The following is a 26,051-nucleotide window of genomic DNA, read 5'->3' as shown; positions in this document are numbered from 1 at the left end:
ACTAGATGATCCAGGATCTACAGTAGGTGATCCATTAACTAGCTTATTGAAATTTTTTTGGTGGCTAAACTTGTCACCCGATGAACACATTTATAATGAGCTGTACAATGTAACGCTAAACCAATGCAACACATCTGTGCAATACATGCATATTTCCCCAGGCTTGGTCTCCTTAAAAGCTGCATGTACCAAAATATATCAGATAATCTTTCCAGAAATCCAATGTACACCTATTTGTGATAAAGAGACAACAGTGACTCTGCAGCGATAAGTCAAAATTGGTTATCAGCCCTGAACTTCTGGACTACAGAATCCCTGCCCTACATTATGGAGCAGTAGTGTTCTGTAGTCTAAAACCAACTTAAACGCCACTGAAAAAGAGGCAGCGTTAGCTCACCACTGAAGTTAAGAGCTTGCTGGATTTATGGCACAACAGGTCTTTTTCTGTACTAGCAGTGTTGACATCATGGGGAAGTGTGCAAGTGTTGGAGGAGTGTACTGCATGTGCCCAGATGTAAACCAATGTAAAAAAAGATTCAAGTACAATACAGTAATTTAGTGCAGTTTATAGATAAACCACTCACCTTGTGCATCCCAGTCACTTTAGGAATATAGTACACAGAAAAGGTCCTATTCTTGTCATTGTTTGCTGTCACTTTCGCCTGTAAAAGGGGGGGAAAAAAAAAAAAAAAAAGGTAAAGCATAAAAGTAAAAATTCTCTAGGGTAACAATTCGGCACAACATTTCTGAATGTTCGTATAACATAGCAAATCTTTAAGTTCAGTTAAATTTTAAGGTGCATCTAAAGCCAAAGCCTCCAAAAACCAACCACATCCAAGGACTGGTAGACTTCAGTGGTCATTTCATTTTTTGTTCTTAGGTTTAGTTATTCTTAAGACAATATTTCTTGAAAGTACCACAACCAAGATTTCATATATGCCACATCGTTCTCAGTTCAGGTTTACCTCTTCTTTGTGTCCTGCTGGATCCTCCACATAAACAATAACCTCACCAGAGCCGGCACTGATGGTCTCTACTGTGAATTCTGCACGTTTCTTCACCATGTTGCCAGTTGGCTCAATACCTATGCAAGTAACAACCATTAGTACTCTGAACAAGTCTGGAAAGATTCACACAAAGCCTTATCAAAGGGATGTGACAAGGCCAGTAATAAAAAGACATCTTAGAACATAAAGGAAAGTCATGCAGCAAGAAATATCAAGGCTTCCATTGGCGACACCCCATTAAACCCCTGGTTGCCTAGAATCAATGTTGATCCATTGACTTCAATACATTCTGTGCCACTGGCCTGAGGAACAAACCTCAAAATGAAGCCCAGAATGAAATCAGAACTCAAGGTGCTTGTTCTAAGTCAGTGCCTCAGAAAGAACTGTAGGCCCCATATAAAGAACAGCCAGGTAAAGGGTAGTCCCAGAAGAAGTGTCAGTAATAGAGGTCAAATCACCCAAAATGGATCACAGATTCTTGCAGATCCTAAAGCATTTAGGTGCATACCTACAACTTAATGTATGTTTTTTTTTCTGTTCAAGTAGCACAGGGAAGCAAAGTGTTGGATAATTGCACCCACCTGGTCCATAAGCTCTGGCCTTCTTGGGGTTGAGTTTGGGTCTGAGGGGAGCTCCAGGCTTCAGTTTGGCTTTGGGGAATTGGGACAAGTATGTCATGACAGAGTGCTCATCCACATTGGGATCAACGATTTCCTCCGGAGTGATGACCTATAAGGATAAAGTCCATTTAGTGATGAATGCAGCAATCTCAGCACAGATTATATTCAGTCAAGACCACCCACAAATGGAAGTTATAGCTAAACTAATAAGCACCACTGATTAAGATTCAGTGAATAACTAAAGGGGATTTCCATAAAAAATAAATCCCACGATTGAATGCAAGGGTCTCCAGTCTTCCTCAGCCTCCCTTCACAATGGGGCCCATACCCTACTGTTTCAAATGCCTCAGGAGGAGAACTATACACAAGTAAGCTAGCCGTAGGCAGACAATGGACACTTGCAAGCACAATCTGACTATCTCCCAACCTCTGAAGGCACAATCCAGCCTAGAGAGGTGGGGGGAGAGGCTAACCTTTACTTCCTGCATGTAGCCCCTGCACCAGTATTTAGACAGACTGTCTGAACACATTAGAACACTTTATCCCAAAAGGAATTCACATATACTTTAGATTGCCCAATACAGCCTGTTTCAGACAATCAGGCACCAAGTTAGTTTAATTACCACCTTAATCAGCCACAGAACCTGTGTAATCAATATGTGTTCGGGTTTAAAGGGATGAGGTGGCAACTCTAGTTCCAGTGCAATATCAAAATTTCATCAGCAGGCGGCGCTCCACCTGAAATCTTGTCCACAGTGACCTGAGAACCCAGGACCTGCTTTCTATCAAGGCCCCCCCAACACATTGAGGGCCCTCGATAAGGGGGGGGGGGGGGGATTTATAATAAAAACAGCCACACACAACTCAAAAGTTAGCATATATTCCATTAAAATACTCGTGGGAATGCAACAATTTAAAGCACTTTGGTCTTGCTCAACAGAGCAGGGCAGAAACTGATGAGTTTTTAACTCAGCCAGTCTGAAATAGTTTGAGTCATTTAATTAAGGACGGTATGTTTACCAACATTAGGTTCTCTAATACAAGCTTTATTTAGCTGCTTAGTTCCCACGCTGACACCATGCTCCCGCATGGTATGCATAGCTGCTGATAAACAGTTTATACAAACATGTGAGAATAGGGAAATAAGGGTACACAGCACAGAAATGCACAGTACGCCACATTTACATCACTCAAGGAAAAACAAACATTGAACTGAACTGGTGGCATGCTATAAAAGAAAACTATGGACAAAACAAAAAAAAAAAAAAAAAAAAACAAAACAAAACAACCGGTATTAATAGCATTAACAGCAGTTTGTCTCTCCAAGTTCTATCATAATTTGTTGATTCTGCCAGCAGATCGGCGATTTGTTCACTTTTCCTGTATCAGAGTGACACTTTCTTCTGCCGTGATCCCACAGCAGAGTGGTCAGCCTATGGACAGTGCATTCTTGGATGACAGTTTGATGGACTTTATGCAAGAGACGCATTAAAGCTCAACTCCAGCTAACACTATGTAAAGTGACCCCGTCAGGTCTTTAAGTTGAAATCCAGGGATCCCCGGCAATGGTAGACAACATACTCCCCCATCTGGCAGGGTGCTTCTTAACTCTCCTGTTTCAGTGCTGCACCTCTGAAAAGCCATTTGGCATTCAACACCGAGGGGGTTAATGTAGGGAAATGCAATTATTTGGGAAAGTCAAGAGGCTGATGGAACTGATGTGTTTGCTCAACAATCTGCATTGTGACATTTTGCAAAGTTGCTGCTCACCTGAGGAATTCCCAGCCAATCATCGGCCTGCTGCATGGCTTCACGTGCATTCTCCACAGGTTTGCTGGTATCCCAAGAATCCCAGTCAGGGCACAAACCTAGCAGAAATCAGAAGGTTGAGTTTTGACACAAAGTTGTCACATAGGTTTCAGATCAGACCGATGTCCCGTTTTTACCATGTTCAGATTATAAAATACATGGCTGTCAGATTCTTGATTCTGCTAGCCCACCCCACCACCCCCATCCCAGTTGCTGTTCGTTAATAGGCTTTGGTTCAGATAAGGCAGGTACATATTTAGCCACAGTACTCCACATCAATGCAGTAAAAATTCACAATGTGGTGAAGGGTGCTAGAGGGTCATCCCCCACTACAATGGTGCAAGCCTTCAATGGTAAAACCAAAAAAAAAAAAAAAAAAAAAAAAAAAAAAATATATATATATGTTAACCTGTTATAACTTGCTGGGAAAGAGCAACAGTATTGCCTTTCCTGGGGGAAATGCTGCTCAAAGCCTTCTGTTTACAGGAGCAAAAACATCAGCATTTGGTCATACGAGCCTTGTATCATTGGAGAAGGGTAGCATCAGTTTAAGACGATCCTTCCCTTCAGCACACGTGCAACACGGCTTTTCAATCATGAGCTTAGAACACATTTTAGCTGGAAATGCTCTATGCATTCTAGCAAAAAAAGTTATTTTGGATGTAGAGTAATCTCACACATCAACCAAATAAAAAAAAATAAATAAATAAAAAAAACCAAAGGCTTTCAAACAGGGCTGAAAAACAAAAACAAAAAAAAAAAAACCCACACCCTCGATAATGACAATAGTTGTCAACTACTGTCAATCGATTAGTTGGTCAGCCGATAAGTTGTCCGGCATTCAGAACACATTTGTTTACATATCAGTATACACACCTACAGCTCAGTACACTGTCCATACAGGTCTGTTAAGTGCCCACGAAGATGTGAATGTGTGAGGAGCAATACCTCATTGGACATGTAGTCCTGGGCAGGAGAAGGAAAAGGATTTAAAGCTATTCTAAAAAGGCAGAAGCGCTTTTACCTTAACCACATTCTATGCATTAAAAAAAAGGATAAGTTCAGCTTTCATAAAAGGTTACACCCATATTCAGGGTGTAACATGTTCTGAAAGAACTGGCCCCCCCAACTCCCCTGCAGTGACAGTTAGCGTGGGGATTTTCTCCCCCTACTACCTGTCAATTTTTATTTTTTGTAAGTGCAGCTGAGCCCAGCTTGCGTCACTTATTTACAGTCCTCTGAATGGAAGACAAGTCCCAAAAACATTAGCAGCTGTCGGCTTGCAGTTCTTAACGAACTACCACGGCACTGTGGTAGTTCATGGATTCTGTCAGCATGTATCGATGTAATATGATGTACAAGCAAGCCTATACACTGACAGCTCTGCAAAAGACCTGCACAGCATCAGCAATCTGCTGATCACTGATGCAAAGCTTTACAGGCTCCTGCAACAGCAAAATTCATTTTTTTACACAGGTAAAATAAATGCTTTTTTGGGTAAATCGGTGAACTTATTCTCGTTTTTCTCCCCCCACCCCCCAAGAGGCCAAGATAACCGACTCAGAGCACTGTGCCCCCAGAGCAGCAGCACTTTTTTTTCTCTCCCCCTCCCAGGATGCAGATGCAGCAAAGGAAGCCATTGGCTGCTGGCATCAATCGGACGCTGGGTTTTCCAGCATGTCCGTTCAACAGTAACCGGCTTTCACAACCAGCTTCTGTCAGACAAAGCTGTACACATGGGCCGAAAGTCAATTGGTTCCTGACAAACAGGCCATTTTTTCCTGCAGATTTTCGGCCCATGCTTACCTGGCATTAGCAGCTTTTCAACTGCATTAACTTAATCTTGCATCTGCAGATGTATGACCACGCTACAGAAAATAGTACAAGTTTCTCTAGCTTATTCATTCAACTCCCCAGGGAACCAAGTGTATATATGGCCCAAATGTCCCAAAAACAAACAAACAAAAAACAAAAAAAAAAAAAAAAAAAAAAAAAAAAGAGAAGAACCTATCGTTCATTCCATTACAGCAAGAGTCTCAAAAAAAAAAAAAAAAAAAAAAAAAAGTTAAACTCCGTACAAAAACTACAGTGTTTTCTGCCAATGGAACTGTAGTTCCATTCCTTTAAGCCCAGTGTGCACGGAGCATGTTACTTTTATGCAAAAACGAAAAGTTAACATGCAATACGTAACCTAACATGTGACCAAAAAGTGGCAGACTGCTGGACGATTTAGGTAAATTTTATGGTCCTATAGCAGAATGCAAGATAACTGCTGCTTTAAGCTGAAGTATAGCCAGACGGGGCATCATTTCAATTCTGAATCAAGAGCCCCTTAGTGAATTATTAATTTACCAATGTGCGAGAATTTGTATTAGCCACCTTTAATCTCCTGCATTGGAGGAAAAAAAGGCAAATATCATCCAATCAAGATCTGCTGTGGTACACAACAGGACGACACATGGAGACAGTGCATGGCCACCACCATGATCTGCGGCCTCGCTATGGTCCAATCACAGGCTAGGCTTGTTATGCTGTGCTGCAGTTGGTTTACCCAGCAGTCTCAACTAGCATTGGTGCTTGGACTGGCTGTACAGAAATACAAATCCTTTGACAGGCAAAAATAACCCCCATTTGGCAGCTTGCATGTAGTCCAGCTTTAAAAAACGGACTTTAGATCAGCTTATTACCATCCAAATCCATCCCAAAACAAGTTATAAAATGTCATCTGGGAGTTTTAGCCCATCACACTGAAGTACTGTACCTACCAGGAGCACAGCTATCGACCAGGGCACCCAGAGCTCTGCCGCTTTGCCAGTCCCTGCTGAAGTTGGTGACGGGCAGCTGGGGCAGCTTATTCTGGATCCATCCCAAAAGCCTCTGCTTAGGTGTCTTCTGCTTAACTTCTTCATCCTCTTCTTCATCCCACATGGGCATGGAGATGGAATAGTGCAGAATAAGGGTCCAGATGAGACCCAGGATGAGCTTGAGGTTCCCATCTACAATAGCTTTGCTGTCTGAAATTAGAAAAAACAAAAAAAAGTTTGAGCCATTTTTGTCAATATACAATTAAACAAAGCATTGCTAATATGCCAACGTAGAACCTTCATTTCCTTTTAATATAAACACAGTTTGAGGGTTAGCTATAATCTCTCGGCTTGAGCTGCAGATTTTTTTTGGTCAGCTGTCCATTCATAAGTGGAAATATGTGCAGCTTCAGCATATGAGCAGCAACCTGTCTCCTCAAGGATGCATGTGCAGCTCAGACAGTGTTTAGTCTGAGTCGACAAGATTTCCTCAAGTATCCAAGCGATAAATTCATTGCATGACCCTGGATAAATTCTGGAGCACAAGAGAGACAACCTCCAAAATAAAAACTGCTAGACCTTGACCAACTGCATTAACCCTTAAAGAGCACAAACAACCCCATGAATCTTATTTGCTTCATTTGGTCTGTTAATTATACAATTAAAAAAAAAAAAAAAAAGAAAAAAAAGTGTCATGTTCAAAAGAGTAAATACCTGCTAATCCTGCCAGAAATCCAGAACCATACTGTGCACTCTGCACCTTTATATCAGCCCCTTTCAATCCCCAACACCTCCCTTATGTTAAGCGGTGAGTGCTTTCATGTCCTAGGGTGTTACTGCTGCTTCTCCACTTTCTATCAAAGCTGTGCAAGTAGCAGTAGCCAATGAGCCCTTCACGTGATTGTAGAGAGAAAATTAAATGGTTTCGCATAGAGCAGCCCTGATATGCCACGCCTCTTCTCAGGTCTCCCGCTAAAGATTTTTTTTATCGATTTTCAAATTGCAAGACATACAAAGTCATAAATTGACTTGGCATATTGCATAGTACAAAAAATTAAAAAAAAAAAAAAAGAAAGAAGAAACTGTTTTATATTACCTCACCCACCCCATCTAATCCCAACCCTCCACCACACACACCAAGTAATCCTTAGACACAAATTGTCAATTGTCTATCAATATCAAAAATAGAGAAGAAACCCTACTCCGAGGGCAGAAGAGTGATGTTGGAGAGAGACCATAGAAAGTAAGGAGGAGACGGGATGAGTTAAGATTCTAGTCCCCACCGCCCCCCACCGAGTGCCCCAACAGCACACCGCTTGCTTATGGGGCACTCATGCGGGCTTGCTCCCAAGCCACACTGACCATTGAGAGTGCAGCTCAGCCCAAACCACCCCCCCCGCCCCGCTTTCTGCATATTGGTTGGGATTGAACAGCAATGTCTCCCACTGCTGTGTGTGAGCCAGTGAGAAGAGAAAAAGCAGCGGATCCTGCCATTGTGCACAGCACTGTATCTACATCGGGGTTTAGGCAATAAAGGTTAAACCTCCTGACTTGAAAACCACTTTATAGCTTGTGCCTTTTTTGGGGTTCTTTAGTGGTCAATAGAAATGACCATAACTAAAACTAGATGAATGGAAGGGACAGTCCTTTCATCCACCCAACCTCCATTCATAGAAGCAAACAGTACAGCTGGCGCAATTAACCCCTGCTATAAACATAGGAGTGGGGCAGTTCAATGGAGGCAGAAGTACAAGGGACACATCCTACTGACCAAGTACAGTCCTTTGTGTCGATTTTTGAAAGTCAACCATTCTTGGGCTGAGAGGTCTACAAAAAAAAAAAAAAAAAAAAAAAAAAAAAAAAAAAAAAAAAAAAAAACTGGTCTAAACCACACATGGCCTATTACTGATGTGAAATGTTAAACAGCACATCTCTCATCTTCTGAAGAAGAAAGTCTCATACAAGGTTAGTGAGGGAATGAGCCCCTTAGCGGATAGGGTATGCTGAGCCATATGTACCCACGTGTGCCAGAGATGTTGGTCTGTATGACCCATATGGAGTTTACGAGGCAGAGCACAGAGATTGGTGCCGTGTGATGAGAATCAAGGCTGTACACTGTTCAACATGAGCATATAAAATCCCTACAAAAAACATGTGTCAGTCTGAGCAGCATTATACACACTGCCAGACATCAAATGAGAAGGTGGAGAGAAGCCAGTTGTCCAACATCCATGTTTAAGGCATACTAATTGTTTCCAGCTAGTCGGGGGACGAGCCTTTTTCTGAAGTCTGCTTAGAGCACTGAAAGACTTCATAACACTAACCAGCACAGAGTGAAGCCACAAGAACCTTGGCTTAATGCATTTAACACATGGAGGCTTTTTAGCCAATGTAGGATGAACAAACTGAAATCAGAAAAAGGAGGCGGGGGGGGGGGGGGGGGGTCGGGATTAAAAAAAAAAAAAAAATCTCCACAGCTCAAAGTCACAACTGGGATGATTACCAAGGCCTCCACAACACACTAGTTCCAGAGCATAGGCAGGAAACTAAGCCAACGCACTGATCAGAAGCAGGAGTAGAGTAAAAGGTGCTCGTAGAACATTCAGCAAGAGCCAAACTCCCAGCGAGGATGGATGTTTGGAAAGACTGAACTATCAGCACATGAATCAGACTGCTGATTCAACCCGTGTCTCAGAAGGGGCGCAACTCCCTCCATTTTGTACGATATGAAAGGACGCCTCATTCATGACTCAAAGACGGGTTAACACAACTATTCGCTTTAAAACTACATTGACTTTCAGAATCTTCAGTCAAGTTGTCAAGGAGCTAACTAAAATCTGATCAAGAGTGGCACATCAAGGTAAAGCTCAACTCTGAAATCAGCAGATATGGTCTAAAGTCAACAGTTGTGTGTTCTTGAATCCAGATCTGTACAGTAATCCAGTGGCACTTCCCCTATGCAGGAGCTTCCTATAATGCAGACCAGACACTGCTGCACGCTCCTTGTGCTGGGGGGAGTGGTCTGGTCTCTACCCCCTTCCTTAGGTCTCTGCAGACAAATGAACAGACCACACAGGTGGTTTTTGTACCTTTATGCGTAGGAACACATGGTTTTTTTTTTTTTGGAAGAACCAAGCCTTTAAAGTCACCGCTGAGAGGTCTGACATGTTCTGCCTTTCTTCCGGGTTGGCCAGCTCCGCCACGATTGGCCGGTGTCGTGATGACGTCACTCCCATGCATGTGCACAGGAGCTCTCAGTTTCGCCAAGGTATGCCGGACCTTCAGAGCGCATGCGCCATTGATGTCACTGGCTGCATGTAGGGTGAATATCTCCTAAATTGTGGATGTTAAGGAGATATTCATTTTACCTACAGGTAAGCCTTATTCTAGGCTTACCTGTAGGTCATTATTAACAAGCGGGGTTTACAGTATGCATCAGTAAACCAAGATTAGAGAAGGTGAACGAGAAATCAAACAAATCCAGTGTAATCAAAATGACTACAAAAAGAAAATGTAATCACTGGCAGGACAATCCCAATGTCTAGAATGAACTTTGACTTTCATTCTCTTGCATCTCCTTTGGGCAGCAATTTATTACAGCTCTGAATTACTACATCATTGTGGCTCACTAATAATTACATTTTCCCAATTCAAAGTAGCTCAATTTGACTTGTTAACTGCCTCCAAGTACCTGTAGAGCAGAATGCTCATGAGAAGCAGCACAAGAAGCCAATCAGGTGTGATCACAAGTGCTGATAACAGGAGCCCATCTGCTGCCTCTTTCACGGTCCAATCACAAGTTAGACAAAGACAGGACCTGCACTGCAGATTTTTAAATGCAGTAGAGAATCACATCGGGTCTACTGCTCCTGACAGGGCTGTGTGGCAGAGCTGTGAAAATCGAATGGACAATACAAATCTTTTGGCAGGCAAAACTCTCCCAATTCCGCATTTATCCATTTGCCTCACGTTCAGCTTTAAAGCACACTGAGCACGGTCTGCGGTTCTAACACTTGACTATATATGCCTCAATGACAACTTTGTTTAGAAATGTGAAAAGGCAGCATATGTCAGAAGTAACAAAAAAAAAAAAAAAAAAAAAGCCCACACCAAGATGAATTATGGTATACATTGCACAAAAGGGTTCTGCAGGCTTGCCTTCTTAACATCTTGAGGAACAGTGCCCACAAATGTTATAGAATGGGTTTATGCTAAAAGGTCAGTGCAAATGAAGCACAAGAGGAAACGTTTGGGATGTCTAACTTGTGAGTCAACGCGACCATAGAACAAGGTTTTTCCGTATATGGCCTGTGCTGCTACTGGGCTGCGTGTTTTCCTGACGTTATTTGCTCACTGTGGATATGGCCCAAAATGTCTGGCAGGCCAATACCAAAAGTGATTTTCCCAGGCTCCTCCGCCTCCTTCTCCCACCACAACTTGTAATGAAGAGCAGGTCACAAAATACAAGGAGAGATAGTGCAGCGATTCAAATGGGAAAAACACATTTCTTGTACGAATCATCAGTTCAGCAATAGACTTATCAGGACCAGCTTCTCAATGGAATCCTGATAGCAAAGTTAAAAAAACAAAAAAACAAAATCAAGGTATTCAGGCATGGATTCTACAGGCTTGTTATAATGGATACATTGGTATAGATTCAGACCTTTGATTATTAAAGTAATGTTGCACCAAGTGTTAAGTCCATTCATTTGAAAGAGGGCCTGACAAAATCTTCACCATTTTTTCAACCCATTGCAGGGCGTTACTATGTGTTGTGTTCCACTGCAATGGAAGCATTGGTTAAGTTTGTTTTGGCGCGTGAGAGGAAATGTAGGGGAGAATACAGACTACCTCCTTTACTGATCTTCTAAAGTAGGGTTTCTCAGCCAAGGTTCCATGGAACCCTAGTGTTTCTCCAGAGGTTGCTAGGTTTTTGGGGTGTTTTTTTGAGCAATTTCTGCCTCTCAGATAATTTAACTGACACCATTAATTGTAGCCATCTGTAAGGAGGCAATTCTTCCCAATGGCCTTCACACCAACGTATCACGAGTTGCAGATCATTTTTTTTTAGCAGGGGTTCCCTAAGACCGGAAAGGGATTTCAAGGGTTCCTTTGTGTTGAGGTAGGCTGCTCTAGAGACTTGGCTATTGTCCTTGGTTTGGAAAAAAAAAAACAAACAAACCTTTCCCCAGTTTTGGGGTCTGTGTTGATGAGTGCATTGAGGTTTTACATTCCCATAAGTATATGGGAATGATAAACCCAAAAGAGGCAGGTCAACTGCCTCAGTCAATGAATTCAAGGGATTAAGTCCAATTCAAAAGTACCAATAGTACAAGTACCAATATAATGTGACAAGCTAAAGAACTGCATACAAATCTATAACCATTTTGGCCTAGTTTTTTGCATGATCAGAAGGAAAAAAAACCCCACCTAGGAAAAGAAACTGAAAAAAAAAAAAAAAAATGTGATGTGATGAAAAGTGATGTTTGTTTCAATCCATTTAAAAATAACTCATGCAAGTTTTTATTTATTAGGGGGAAAAAAGAGGGCCCCTTTCACACAGGGCAGATTCTGTTGTGATCAGCAGAGGATCCGATTATCTGCTGATAGGAGAGCGGATGACAGATCCATGTCCACTCGGTATCTGCAGAGTGAACACGGGCAGAGCACACTCTGCTCTATGGGCAGCCAGGAGTAAACAAGACTCCTGTCAGTTTTACACCCGGCTAGGTCCCATTTGATCCACCTAAAAAGGGAAGAGGATGGTGTTCTCTGCTTTATTGGGCCAGATCAGACCCAAACCAGATAGGAATGCCTATCTGAGGGGCCGAAGGTGTGAAATGGTGTATATTGCATAAAAATAACTTAACCGGGGTAATGTAAACAAGGGTTAATTTTTTGGCACAAGAACAGTTGCAGGAAAGTTGAGGAAATCTTCAGTAACTCAGGAGCCATTTAAAGTCCAAAATAAGGCCCCTCCTGGGAATACACCCTTGTGTCACAAATATTTAGTCTGGAATGCTGATAAGGGAAGATTTCTGGTGTCAAAGGCAGCATTTCATAGATCACTAATGCAAAACGAATTTAGTGACCAATTCGCGTTAATCAGCTGTCAGCACAAAATGCTCAGACTGATGGTCTTTGTACTATGGTTATTTATTTTATACCAAAAATATAAGTGTAGCGAACAAGTTTACTGATCTTTGTACTCCATGCATTGGTCTATAGAAAGGAGAACTGCATGCAAATAGATTTGAAAAAATCCTTACAAACAGGCTCCGTTCATATCTTGGCTTTCTGAATCGTGAGCGGAAGTGCCACGATTTGAAATGGTGGCAAATCGTGGGACGCCCATGCGATCCGTCACCTCCAATTGCACCCCAATTTTGTCAAGCTTAGTTGGGTGACAATCGCAGTAAACTCGCGCAAACCAAATGGCAGGACGTCTGTGGCCCAAAAGTAGAAGAACTCATGCTGCGATTGGGGTGCCATTGGAAGAGATGGGGGGAAATCACACAGGCAGTCATTTCCTATCGTAGGCGGAATAGTGGCGATGCCGCCCGCTATTCAGAATGCCAAGATGTTGTTAACTGAGCCTAAAAGCAGTGGTTCTCAACCCGTCCTCAGGACCCATTAACAGGCCAGGTTTGCAAGATAACTGAAATACATCACAGGTGATATCATTTGCTGCTCAGCGATGGCAGTATTCTAGTCTTCATCTTCCCAAGGTAATACTTAAATTCTGGCCCATTTGTGGGTCTTGAAGTCAGGAGTTGAGAATCACTGGCCTAAAGGCTTGTTCTGCCAAACATTGACAAACCACACCAACCACCTCTGAAGTCAATTGCAACAGAATTTGGGTGGGCTTTACATGCCACTATTCCAGAATAAAAGAGGTCTAGCTGCGGTAATAACCACTAGAATTTCCATGTGAGGACATTGACCACATTTGATCAAGTGACACCACCTGGGATTCCCAACCCGATATTTGGATTACTGCAGCCAGGAAGCCTGTCAATTAGCGGTAGAAGTGTAGCTTGTATAGATCAGTAGGCAACAGGTCGTCATCTTAAAATTGCCATGGATAACCTCTGGACACTGATTGATGCAATTACCTGGCTGGACACCAATGCCTCTTCCAGGAACATAATTTTAAAAGCTTGTAAAGTATGTATGAGTGTTAAAGAATTTTTAATTCAGTGCATTTTGCCCTTGCCTTTGTGGGGAATATGTGAGACCCAATTTATCGCTGTACTAGTTTTTCTGGGGGTGGGGGATATCTGCTCACCCCCTTGTAAAGGTTTCCAGATTTCACCATTAGTTTCCTTATTTTGCCATTACCCACATCTGTTTGGGAGCACAGGGGGGTAAGGTTCTTTTCCTCAACATTAGAACAAGGGTTTTTGCAGGGAATTGGGGGGTCCTCTTATAGGGCTACCCCCATAGGAGCTGGATTACCCCCCCCCCCCCCACAAGCAGCCAACAGAAAATTTTATACACTTTTGTAAAGATTCAATAAGCAGTCCAGCAGATATGTTTATTTAGGGGGAAAAGGCTTGGATTACGGAATAGAGAAGCCCAGAACTGAAGACCTTGGATAACTCTTAAAGGATTTGCTAATATGTCTGGCTCCTAGAACTTCTAAACAGTGCTGTTCACCTGTGGGAATGATGTAGCTAGAACATTAGAAAAGGTTCAACCTGAAGATACAGGTGCTGTTCTATGCAGAAATGCCAAAGAACCTGGCTTCTGCTGTCCGAAGCTAGAGATACAGAGGTGTTTCTGACTGCTTTGAGCTGGCCCTTAGCTGTCCTCTGGTCCTAGACATGTAAAGTATTCTACCTCACTGTCTTTTCTGTACGGGCATTGGGTAAGTGAAATGGAAGTTACTCACCCAGTCCCTTAGTAGTTCCTGGAATCTAACAAGCTGCTGTATGGACACTGCTATACAGTCCCGGTTTGCTTTCAAGATAGCCAAGCTTAGCCGAGGCTGGTAAACGGTGTGAGGTTTCCAGGTGCCCCTTCTCTTCCTCCCTTCTCCTGGCCTTCCTTCTGCACAGGGATCCTCTTCATGTGACCGGACTGGACTCTGCTCCCAGACTGTAAGGCTTTTGAGCATTTATGGGTTGTTCCCCCACCTACTGAGCCTCACCTCAGGGATTGGTGGGAACCCTATAAAAATTTTAGGCTGCAACCTCTGTTCCTCCATCCTCTAATTTCCAGAACTACCCAGAGAGTTCTAGAAGTCAGGGGCAGGCAACCGAGCCACAGCCTTTGGAGCTTTGCACAGTCAAAAAACACAAAAAACTCAAACCCTGTTCCTCTACAGAGCCTATAGAGGAGCCCAAATAAATTTACCTCAACTAGCAACTAGGAGTATTAAGGTACCCCTAATACTGAAAAGCACATGGCCTAGTATAGTACAGAAGGGAGAGCTGCATGCTTGCTGGCTTCACTTTCCAGCCACCCAGGCTGTATGCCTTGTTGGAAGATTGAAATGACCTTGTCCCTCAATATATTAGCACAGAAGTCCTTTGCAAGGAATCGAAGGGTAGATTTTTGCCACCTCTGCTTCAAGGTAAACCCCCCCCCCCCAAAAAAAAAAAAAAAAAAAAAAAAAAAAAAAAAAAAATTTATATATAATGTTGCCTGGTCTACACGCTTGCTGCCTTCTCCTTCCTTGGCCACCCAGGCTGCATACCTGTATAGAGTCAGATTACCATTAAGTGATAGTAAAGTGGAACCCCATGCTTTGATTACTAAATACTCTCAGTCACAGCCATGGGGCATTGTGTCATCTTTGTGAAGCCAGTGCCAAAATTTTAAACTGGCCCTGTACTGGCTTATAAAATTTAACAAATGTAAATAGACCACTGCCGAGTTTAGGGCTCGCTCACACCATATAGGTGCATCAGTGTAGGTTTTTGCACTTTGGCAGCCTATCGATTTTAAATGGGTTGCCCAATGCACTGGACCATGCAGGATTCTTAACACACTGCACGGTACCGTTTGCATGCATTTTGGTGGTTGGGAACACACACCACTTGCTAGATGCATGGGGGTGCCATTAGGAATCAATAATACCTGTGCAGGTTTGCCGTGAACACACACTAATCACTGCAAGTGTTGTGATCTGGCCTGCAAAAGAAGCACATGCAGGATTACCACAATTTGTGTACCAAAGTCTAAGCACTCACGAATGTTTGGTTCTAGCTTTTCAGAACCGAATCTGAATTTTACACTTGACCCCCAACCCCCCCACCCCCCCACCCCCAAATACAAACAGCGCCCCTACTCAGGAACAGTGTGTTTCACACTTCAGTATCTGTATTAAACCTACATCCTGATGAGCACATCTTACAATGCCGTCACACTTCTCACCTTGTACACTATTGAGAAACTAAAAACTGTAGCAAGATTCTCAAGAAAAGCTGACAACACTTCACCGATCTGACAGCACCACACCCAGCACAGGGCGGGTACGCAGCAAAAAAGACAAATTCCTCCCCGATTATACGATCAGATTGACACAGTTATCTGCACAGTTTTCTAGGCATTATCGCAGTGCAGCGTCGGTACATTATGCAGCCTGTGGTATTGTGTCTGAGCATTACATTAAGAGTTCCCTTTGCCAACAAAAGTCAAGGAATGAAGAGCAGACTGACTCAGAAGGTCTGAGGCGCAGTCCTGACTCCCCACCCCTTTCACAGGCACTTCCATGGCTAGCAGGCTCCTCTGCTAATCGCTGCACTTTCCAACATTTTTTGGCCTTATATGGCAAACACAAGCAAAATGCGGCCTGCCAGGAATCTCGGCTCCCTCCCTTTCTGTACAGTTTGGGGGATGGAGCAGGAAAGGAGACGAGGGGGGCAGATTAATGCCTTGGTCACAGCCTCACTTCCTTGCAGAACAAGGGCCTCCAAAACAAACGTAGTGAATGCAGAGTGAAATCATATGCTCCTCCAGCCTAGAGGACTGTTCTACGGAGTGGCATTTAAGACAAAGGATTTTGCAGATCAAAAAAAAAAAAAAAAAGTTGGCTTTATGCGATGGCATCAAAGTGCTACTGTGACAGAAATCTAGTTTGCACGGAGTAAAATGTGCCACATGAATTCCAGAGGTAAACCCTTTTAAAGCTTTAGGAAATAAAGTAGCCTTTTCAGCACAAGTTGTACCTTACAGGGTACATGCATATAACCATTTACGAGAACTAGTATGCATGCTAGCCAGTATCCTGCGTAAAAAAAAAAAAAAATTTGTAGGCATACATTTATATGCATACAGTGCCATTGCAGCCTAGCACTCTAGGTTAAGACACAGGCAGCCATTGCCCTCTGGAGCTCTGTCGCTGGGACGCAGGTCTTGTACACTTGAGTACATTTGCGCTCTATGCATGTAAACATTAGAACAAGTGTTTTCATGCATACAGCATAAAATATAATTTACAGTCCTGACGCAAAAAGATTTATCAGACGTAGAGAAAAAACAAACACACACACACACACACACACAAAAACTGTTTTTTCACAGCAGAGTGCTACAAGATTTTTGGAACAACGATTCCTATGTCCCACAACCCCTCATCTTGCCATGCCAGCCACAAAATCCTGTTGGGCCATAGCGCCTCCCACCCAGCATGGAGTTGTGAGGAAGGAAAGCATTGAGCCTCCAAATCTTATTAGTACTCATGCACGTGGCTGAAATACATGGTGCTTTTCTAAAGCAAATTTTTTCACATCTCAAGTGTAAGAATTAAAGGATCTGTGTTTTTGCAGATGTTCTATTCTATACTCCATTAAACATTTTGGACCAACATTTACAACCGTAGAGTACAAGAGCCTCCTGCATCCTAGCAACAGAGGGCTGCAGATGGCAATAGCTGGATGGGCACCATTTAAGTGTAGAGAGTGTTGTGACTAGGGAAACTGATTAAAAAAAAAATAAAAAAAATTACACCCAAACATGGTCTGGTAGAAAATTACCACTCATCTTGGTAGTCAATTAAAGTTGCATGCGCGCGCCCCCCCCCCCCCCCCCGTATTGGTGGCCAATGCAGGTGGTAAATCAATTCACCAATGCTCAAGGAACCCTAGGGTTCTGCGACCCCTGGTTGAGAGACTGCTAGAGGGAGGGAGGGTCACTATTTCAACTGGAAGCTTCTGTGGCCATTTTGAAGACTGAAACGTTGGGAGTTGTGCACTATCTGCAGCAGGGAAAAAAAAAAAAAAAAATAAAAAAAATTTACCAGATTTAGATATTCTAATCATCTCTAAAAAAAACCATCAAGCCAAATACCCTGGCAGTACATTCAGATCCGTGGCATGTCTTATGCAATAATGTTCTGTAATATGAGCGCCACAGCTGCTGCTATACAGAGCAACCCATGTCCTATGTACCTTATTGAGCAATGCCCAACATTCCGCACAGACACTGAAATATTGTATAGAAATGCAGGAATGTTACTGCTGCACTAAAATGCTTACAGATCAGCAATAAAGAGCAATGGTCCTTGCAGAAATATGTGCACATGCACAAAAAAGCATGACCGATTACAGAATTGTAAAGTCTATTAAAGGGCTAGTCTACCCCAATAGCAAAAAAAAAAAACAAAAAAAAAAAAAAACCATAGGTCGATTCTAGCAAGACTGCCAAGTGGTCGTTTTAAATGATTGGATTCTGCAGTCATAATGATCTCAGGTCTATCCCCACAATAGATAGTTTCTCACATGGCTCAAATCCAGTTGATTGCCTAAAGCAGTGGTCTCGAAACAGCAGCCTGGGGGCTGTATGCAGACCTTTGCTTTCCTTTATTTGGTCATTGGGGCCCATTCCTCCTGATACGAGACTATTCTGCCAACCGACAATGGGGCACCATTTCTCACGGACACCATTTATCCTCCCAATACCAAAAGTGGTGATGTTTACTCCCACTGACCAGTCCCCCCCCCCCCCCCCCCCCACTAGTCTGAATGACAAAAAACTGGCTTAGTTTAGAAATTATGGAGACCCCCAGTCTAAGGGAGCACATGTACAAAAGCAATAGTGGCAGATGAGCAAATCTCTGCTCCATCCCAAGCTGTGGAATGGCTACAGTGGAGTGATTAAAAAGAACCTCACAATGTGGCCTCCCAAGGGCCAACATCTTAGCAAAGCTAGCAGGGGCTCAAAATGTTAAAATTGCACCCACTGGTTAAATTGGATGGAAGGCTTTACCCAACTTTTTAAAGCAAAACTTTATCCAAAGCTGGAGACGTTTTGACTTGAGTAAAGGAGGGTTAGAAGCTCACAGCTCTGGTGAGATTTTCATTTACCATTATGTTTCAGTACACAAAGGAATCTCCCCAGTGTGGACATGACTACACCTGACAGAGGTTCTAACCTTTTACATACTAAGACAGATTTGCTTTGGCTGGGGTGCCACTTAAAACAAGCTTAGTCTAAGCTCATGATGCATCCTGTGCTTTAAAATAGGACTTTCCTTTGAAGACAGAAAAAATCAATGTCAAGCTTTCCGCCAATGTATATGCCAGAAGTGGTACCTTCACCCGACAGACCTCAACACACCACGCAGAATGAGAATCAGTCCTAATTGCAATGCAATTGTTTTTGGCCCCCCAATGGTATTACATGAAAAACAGCCTGTACTGCAATACTCCTATCTGGAGAAGTCTTCCACGCTACTTCTATTGTGCCACAAGTTGCCTTCAGTCTTCTGGGGGAAAAAAAAAAAGGAATTATGTGGGGAAAGTAAAGGGGTATGTTGGGTGTCACTTGTGAAGAGAACCCAGAGTTGGGCAGCCAACCTGCATGGTCACCCATGACTACAAAAAAAGATGTCTTAACAAGCACCCAATTCTCCACCTAAAGAAAAGAACTAAAAACCACGCATCCATACACAAGCCCTTACTTCAGAACACCAACACCTTTAAAAACAAGATCCTGTGTATTAACCCTCATGGCTTTATCAGGCCAGCCAAGCATGACAGCTCCATGGAACAGCTGCAGGACAGAGCTTAAAAAGAGGAAACAAACCGTACATTCCTGGCTGAGCCACAGGAATACTTTTCTATGTATACACTGTCACTACTGCGATTCGCCTTTTCAAGCATGTTCATACAAGATTCAGGAGTGGCGTTGAGAAAAAAAAAAAAAAAAAAAAGAAGGAGCAGAAGAACAGAATAATAAGGGCCATACAAGTATTGTAGGTAGTTACAGATCGCACTGCAGGAAAGATTTCTCATCTTGAGCCATTGGCTGTCTGCATGAGGATGTAAAATTAGGACCACCCATGTTTTTCAAGAACCTTATCAGAATACATTTAAACATATTGGCTAGCAAATCTCTATGCGGAAAAAAAAAACGACTTCAGATTAGCTGTGGAGGGCTATTCAACAGCAGCTCAGCTAGCAACAAATTAACAAAAGTGGATACATGTACATAACACAAAAAGGAAAAAATGATTGCTACAATTTGATACAGCAGTGAAGATCAAAAAAAAAAAAAAAACCCACAGGTTATATTTACCTCCTCTGCAGCTTCACAGGAGCAGCCCAGATCCTCCTCTTCTCAGGTCCCTCTTTCCTATCGAGTGCCCCCTCACCCAGCAGCTCTCTATGGGGCACCCAAGCCGAGTCAGAGCTCCATGTAACCATTCAGACACAAAGCCCTGACTTGGCCCCGCCCCCTCCCCCCTGATTGGCTGACTGACAGCAGCCGCAGCCAAAGGCGCCACTGCTGTGTCTCAGCCAACCAGTAGTGTCCTGGACGGCTTAGACACTCGTGGACATCACTGGAGAGAGATGAGGCTTGGGTAAGTAATTAGGGGGTACTGGGGAGGCTGCTACACAGGTTTATCATAACACATTAAGATAAGGCAGAAGGTTTTTTTTTCCCCCTAACAACCCCCTTAATAGCACAATGAATTGATGAGTCACTACAAGTGTCTTTTTTGTTTCTTTGATTGATCTTCACTGCTATATCAGATTGTAGCAATTTTCCTTTTTGGACATATTGTTGCAGTTTACATGTATCCACTTTTAGGTTTGTTAATGTGTTGCTAGTTGCACTGCACTATAAATGTTCATTATCTACTGAAGTGTGTGAACAAGTTTGAGTGGTAAGCAGCAACTGGAGTGTTTCACATATAGTCACTTGGAGTTTACACACAATTTGAGACATTTGAACTGATTAAAAAAGGTAAAGGTTTATATGTGGAGGGCTATTGCACTGCATTGGTATTTTTTATAGGCCTTAGCATCCAATTTTTTTTAATGTTAAAGTGGTTTCAAAGGCTAGGACATTTACCTTGATGCATTCCCTGCATTAAGGTAAAAAATGTCCTAGCAATATCTCCCCCTCAACCCCCGCCCCCCCCCCTCCAAAGTCCTCACTCGATCCAACGCTGTGCCAGTTTGTAGCAGCTCTCTCCACTCTCCCAGGCTTTGCTGAGGCAGCGGAAGTCATTGGCTCCTGCTGCCATCAATCAAATCTTGTGAGGAGGGAGCAGAGGGTGGGGGCTGAGCTGCACCGTGTGCGTCAATGGATAGTCCAGCTCGGAACTATGCCTACAGGTGTGCCACACCATAGGCTTCCTACAAGGGCACACTGAAGAGCAGCCAGGAGCAGGGGGGGGGGGGGGGGTGACGACGACCCAGAAGTAGGTTTGCACTACCATTGCACACAGGAGGAGGCAAGTATAATAGTATAATATGTTTTTTTTAAAAGGAATAGACAGCCTTTTATGGCCGCTTTAAAGCCCAACTCAAACTTTTTTTTTGGAACTTTGAGTAAAAGGCAAGGTCCAATTAGATGTTTACCTTTTATTAAAAAAAGGATTTGGTCGGGAAAAGAATTAACTTCAAGCTTCCTTTCAACAAGATCCCAAGGAATGACAAGTAGCCTAGATGTTGTGGGAGGATGCTACAAGCATCTTTGCAATTTGAGCCATTTAGCTTCCCCTTGGATCTTGATGGAAGGAGCACGTCATCACCCTCCGCTAACAGGGCCAAGGAGAGGGCAACATTGCACTACTCTGGAAGATGATGGGGGTTGGCAAATAGCTGCTTTTAAAAGGAAAAAAGTTTAGATATGTATGGGGAATGGGCCACATAACTGGCAGTTTTACAAGGTCCACTTTAAGCTTCAGATATAAAAAAAAAAAAAAAAAAACCACCACACCCCACACTTCCAAATCTCAATACTTTGAAGGAAAAAAAATAAACAAAAAGAATTGCATTTTGAGACACCATTAGGAAGATTGCACCTTACTTGCTGTCAGGCAGCAGAGGTAGCGAGGGGAGTTGTCATCACTAGGGGCTCTTGCTTCTGCAGGTGTAAATATTCTGTCTGGATAATTCAGATCATGTACAGACAGGTTTACTAGTCTGAAAACATTATGCTAGAAGTAGAACAAATCTCTCATCTGAGCAGTGTCATGATTTACAGTGCAAACATACCAACACGCTCAAGCCCCACAGCACAGGAGCCGATCAAGGAGGAAATCGTAGCGAGCCACTGGGGAGTCATTCCCATTCTGTGAATCACATTTGTTTGGAAGACTTATCCTGTCCGAAGACCAGCAATGGCATTGGAGCCCCTACCTTTCCGGCATTCTTCCCATTAACTCCTTGAGCAAGGTTTAGAGAGGCTGGACAGTGCTATTCCTACACTATTTAGAAACTGAAATCCTCAGATTGTGTCCACCCATGGACTGTTTTACCGTTCCCACCAAGTTTCTCAGATTTGAAGACTCCTAAAGTATTCTAGCAGCCCTCAAAATGGTAGCAAAAAAAAAAAAAAAAAAAAAAGAAGGTAAAATATATAGGCAAACCAAAAACCATCAAGCTTACAATAGCTCTCCACAAAGTTAGTTTTCTAAATGGCTTTAGTACACAAAGCTTGCCAAAGACTTTACAGTCAGCCAACCACCCCAAAGATGTATGACTTACTTGGCAAATCGTTCCATCCATGAATATTTCCCAGTGAACAAATCCTTTAAGCTTCCCTACCTGCATTTGGCACTTCAGTAGAGCAATTTCTTTGGAGCTTTACATGCTGACCAGAACCATATAACCCACAATATTAAAAAAAAAAAAAAAAAAACCCACCACACACAAAACTTAAGTCTGCCTTTGCATACACTTAATTGAACTTTTTGGACTATCATTTCCCATGGTACCCCTACCATCTTATCTGCCTGGGCAGATGTGCAAGTAGCATGAAACACATCACTGTTCTCTGCCTGTTGTAGCCAGCATGTTTTTGTACTGATGGATCAAATTCATTTGGATTTCTAATACAATTAAGTGCATTCATCCACTTTTGCATATAAAGTATCTTGCTGCTTGCCCCTCAGTGTATGAAGGGGGGGGGGCTACAGAGGTGGGCCAAACTGGAGCAGTGCCTTTATTGGATTACATGCAACATTCCCACCCAGCACCCAGTGGTGTTCTGAACAGTCACAAATATGTAGTACTAGGTCGGGCAATGTGTCCATGCCATTTCTGAATAGATGTTCTCTATACATGCCCATAAACAAAGCCTTCAAGTTTTCCTACCTGAATTTGGCACTTCAGAGTAATTCATTGGAGCTTCACATGCTGACCAGAACCACCAGCCCTATTGCTGGTAGGCCAGAGGATGAAAAGTTATAACCCACAAACCACCAAATAGTCATTTCTGCCCATGACTACACTTAACTGAAAAACTAGATTGGGCGGCAATTGGGCATAGGAAATTGTTATCAGACTGCCAAAGCCCACTGTACGTAGATCACTTCAGTCAGAGCCTTCACAAACAGATGACTTTCCCCACTCCCGGAGAAGCAGAAGTGGCCCATGTCTCCCCTAACCCAAAGTACTGGATATTTCAACAAACCAAGAATCAGAAAAAGGTATCATGGGTAATCTTGTCAAGAAAATCTAATTTTGTTCATGGGGGGGGGGGGTATCAACTAGAGAAAATATCCCTTGGCCTAAATGAGTAAAGTTACAGGTAAAGACTTGCGGGCACTTTGACATTTATGGGCAAACAAGGACTTCTGAGCAAGATCTTCATGGTCCATTTTATTGTCCGCCTGAAAAGTTGGGACAGTTGTGGAAAGGTTGTGCCTTTCCTTGAATGTTATAGGTGTCACTGTATGGCATATGGATATCTAGCTCTGAGGAAAGTGTGACATGGACACACATTTTAACTTTCAGATTTTGTGGTCCCTTAAGCTACAAACCAGTTCTTGGCTTCTGTACCTCCAGTACTAGAATCCTGGGCTTCTGCATTACTCTGACATCTCCCAGAACTATAAGCAGAGCCAGGTTTATCTCACCCACAGAAAAGGAAAGAAAATACGAACACAAAGGTTTCCATTCAGGATGCAGCAACTACACAGCCCTCAGGGCTCCAGAACAAGTTTGGCATATGCACAGAGTGAAGGCAGAGCAGAAAAATCATACAGCCAATAGAGCGAGTGTCACTAAAAGAGGCTGACATTACCAGAAGAAGAATACGTCATGTTGCCCGTGTTTAGAGAGAGAGAAGGTGAAAGCCAAATTGGAATGCGTTACGCAAGCACCCGAAACTCATGTTGCTCCTGGCAACCAAATGTTTATTTGCATTTACTGCCAGGTTTTGGCTTTATTTTCTCTAAATTTAGGTCTAGAACTAGCAGAAGTACCTCTGCATATGTCTGCATCTGCCAGCTCAGACCAGTTAGTCTAAGTTCACACTTATTGGGGGGGGGCGCATGCAAAATCGCAGTCCCGCACCTGCAGGCAAAATGCACAGCTCTTTAGCAGACCCGCAGGGGTGCCATTAATGGCACCAAGCATCTGAAATGCAGCACGTTTTCAGGTGCCTGAGACTGCATAGCCTGAGCACCTTGCAATTTCAGTGCAGCTGAAATTTTGAAAAGGCGAGAGGGCCATGTCCCTACATTTCCCACAGATACAGGAGCAGATTCAAATTAATGGGTTACTGTGCCCATGCCAACGTGGAAATCAGGAAAAAAAACCTGGTAGATGTGAACCTAACCTTATTACTTGGGCAGCAGATATGGGCCCAACTTTCATCCAACTAGGGCCCTAATGGTCACATACAGTAAAGTATAGCAGGGGAGAGCAGAACGATTACCCAAGTAAGCTGCTGCTCCTTCATCATCCAATCACAGGCTGGTGTGTGATTGGCCAAGTTGCACAACCTGGCAGGGTCATCTGGAATTTAAAAAAAGATTGGCTGGGCAGAAAGATTTCCATTCATATACCCACTACAGAACACCTACCCCTCTCCAATCCTCAAACCAGAAGGAGACATTCTGGAGTTCAGAGGAGAACATAGAAGGGCCAACACCACTTCTTAGGAATTCAGCACAGCAGATTCAGAGTTGTCTGCTTGCTACAGATGGTTAGTAGCACCCTGGATTTCTTGCAGGATTACGAGGCATTTCTGTACTTGCGTTTTTAAAGAGCCAAACATGGACATGTGTTGCAGGGAGGAATTTGTTTTGCCCGAGACTCATACCAAGTGTACTTGTGAATTTTGGACCCTCATGACAGACCAGTGTTTTTGCACCATGCCATCAAGGAATCATATCAAACTATGAAAGTAACTTGGGCTCAATGCTGTGAATTGCAAGCTTGTCAGGGAAGTGATCTTTTCCTCTACAACTAATCTCTTCCACCATGAATTTCCTGTATACACAATTGATGGAATACACAGATGGGAAGGCACCGCCAAATACCAACACGTAGAATGGAGCCATTTAGTCATTTCATTGCTCTAAAAGGTCCACAGAGGAAATATTACCAAAGACTTGACAAACAAGATTAACCATTGGATAAGTGAGAAGCATATAAACTTAGTTGAGGATAAATTATAGCTGCAGAAAAGTTTAGAACCCCAAAAAAATAAAATAAATCTCTCATATGCAGGGATCAATATGAGGCACCGAGTGTTTTTGGCAGTTTTGATAACTGGGACATAAAGTAGAATAGTTCACATGTCTAACATAGTAACAAAAAGTGTAGGCAAAACTAAAGCTGGTGATGCATGGATTGAATTTTGGCAGATTCCTGCTGTAATGTGCCAAAATTTGTTCTGCAGGTGGCCCCATCAGCACCAGCCAACTTGACAAACGTGGATTTTTACAACTGACTCAAGGGATCTGGGTGGAAAGTCATCCAACAGCTTTGGCACCCAGAGGTGAGCTCAGCTGCTGTAGAGAAGGATCTTTCCTGTGTAGAAACAATAGACTCTGCAGAGGTCCAACAGATCCTCTACTTGAGCTCCTTAACCCCAAGTATAGAGAAAATGAAGACCAAAAAATGCAAGCCATGTCATCTAAATTCACTGGCCAAATTTACTAAGCGAGGGACACTTCTAGATCAGAACAGCCATGTAACTAGCATTTTTTTTAGAAGAGGCTAGCAATGGCTGCCTGCACATTTTTACACCAAATCAGGTGCAATGCTCCATGTGCACAAGACTGCCATTTACTTCCAATGTGACTGGATGAGGTCCCACACAGGGGGATATTAAAGCTGCAATATTCTCAATTGCTGTCCTAGACATGCATGCAGGGATGTTTAGGTCTGTCCCACTTGCACAGATTCTTTAAATTTCATATAAAACACAAATCTTTGTGCCTTCATCATGTGACAAAAGCCTAATGCCGCGTACACACGGCCGGACTTCTTGGAATAAGATGCACAGTAGAACCCAGATGTATCCCTGGCAGCAGAAACTTGTTCTTCCCATATGTAGAAGTCAAAGTATGGAGGCAACAGGGACCATGTAAGCAGATATGTAAAAAACATGTACCA

At 43.0% G+C, this 26,051-nt stretch overlaps 1 protein-coding gene across 4 annotated transcripts in view; it reads right to left on the bottom strand.

The window, feature by feature from the left end:
- FLNA (filamin A) overlaps positions 1–26,051 on the bottom strand; it is a 158,040-nt gene that overhangs the window by 44,765 nt on the left and 87,224 nt on the right. For all 4 annotated transcript variants that reach the window (XM_073600256.1, XM_073600259.1, XM_073600257.1 and 1 more), the window contains exons 3-7: positions 6,202–6,450; positions 3,398–3,495; positions 1,589–1,736; positions 966–1,084; positions 585–662 (exon numbers count right to left, since the gene is read on the bottom strand). In XM_073600256.1, the coding sequence (XP_073456357.1) occupies positions 585–662; positions 966–1,084; positions 1,589–1,736; positions 3,398–3,495; positions 6,202–6,450 (692 nt within the window). The remainder of the gene's footprint in view (positions 1–584; positions 663–965; positions 1,085–1,588; positions 1,737–3,397; positions 3,496–6,201; positions 6,451–26,051) is intronic.

The sequence above is a fragment of the Aquarana catesbeiana genome, linkage group LG09 (genome assembly GCF_042186555.1).
Source record: "Aquarana catesbeiana isolate 2022-GZ linkage group LG09, ASM4218655v1, whole genome shotgun sequence".
Lineage (NCBI taxonomy): Eukaryota > Metazoa > Chordata > Amphibia > Anura > Ranidae > Aquarana > Aquarana catesbeiana.
This window is presented reverse-complemented; position numbering and strand designations above follow the sequence as displayed.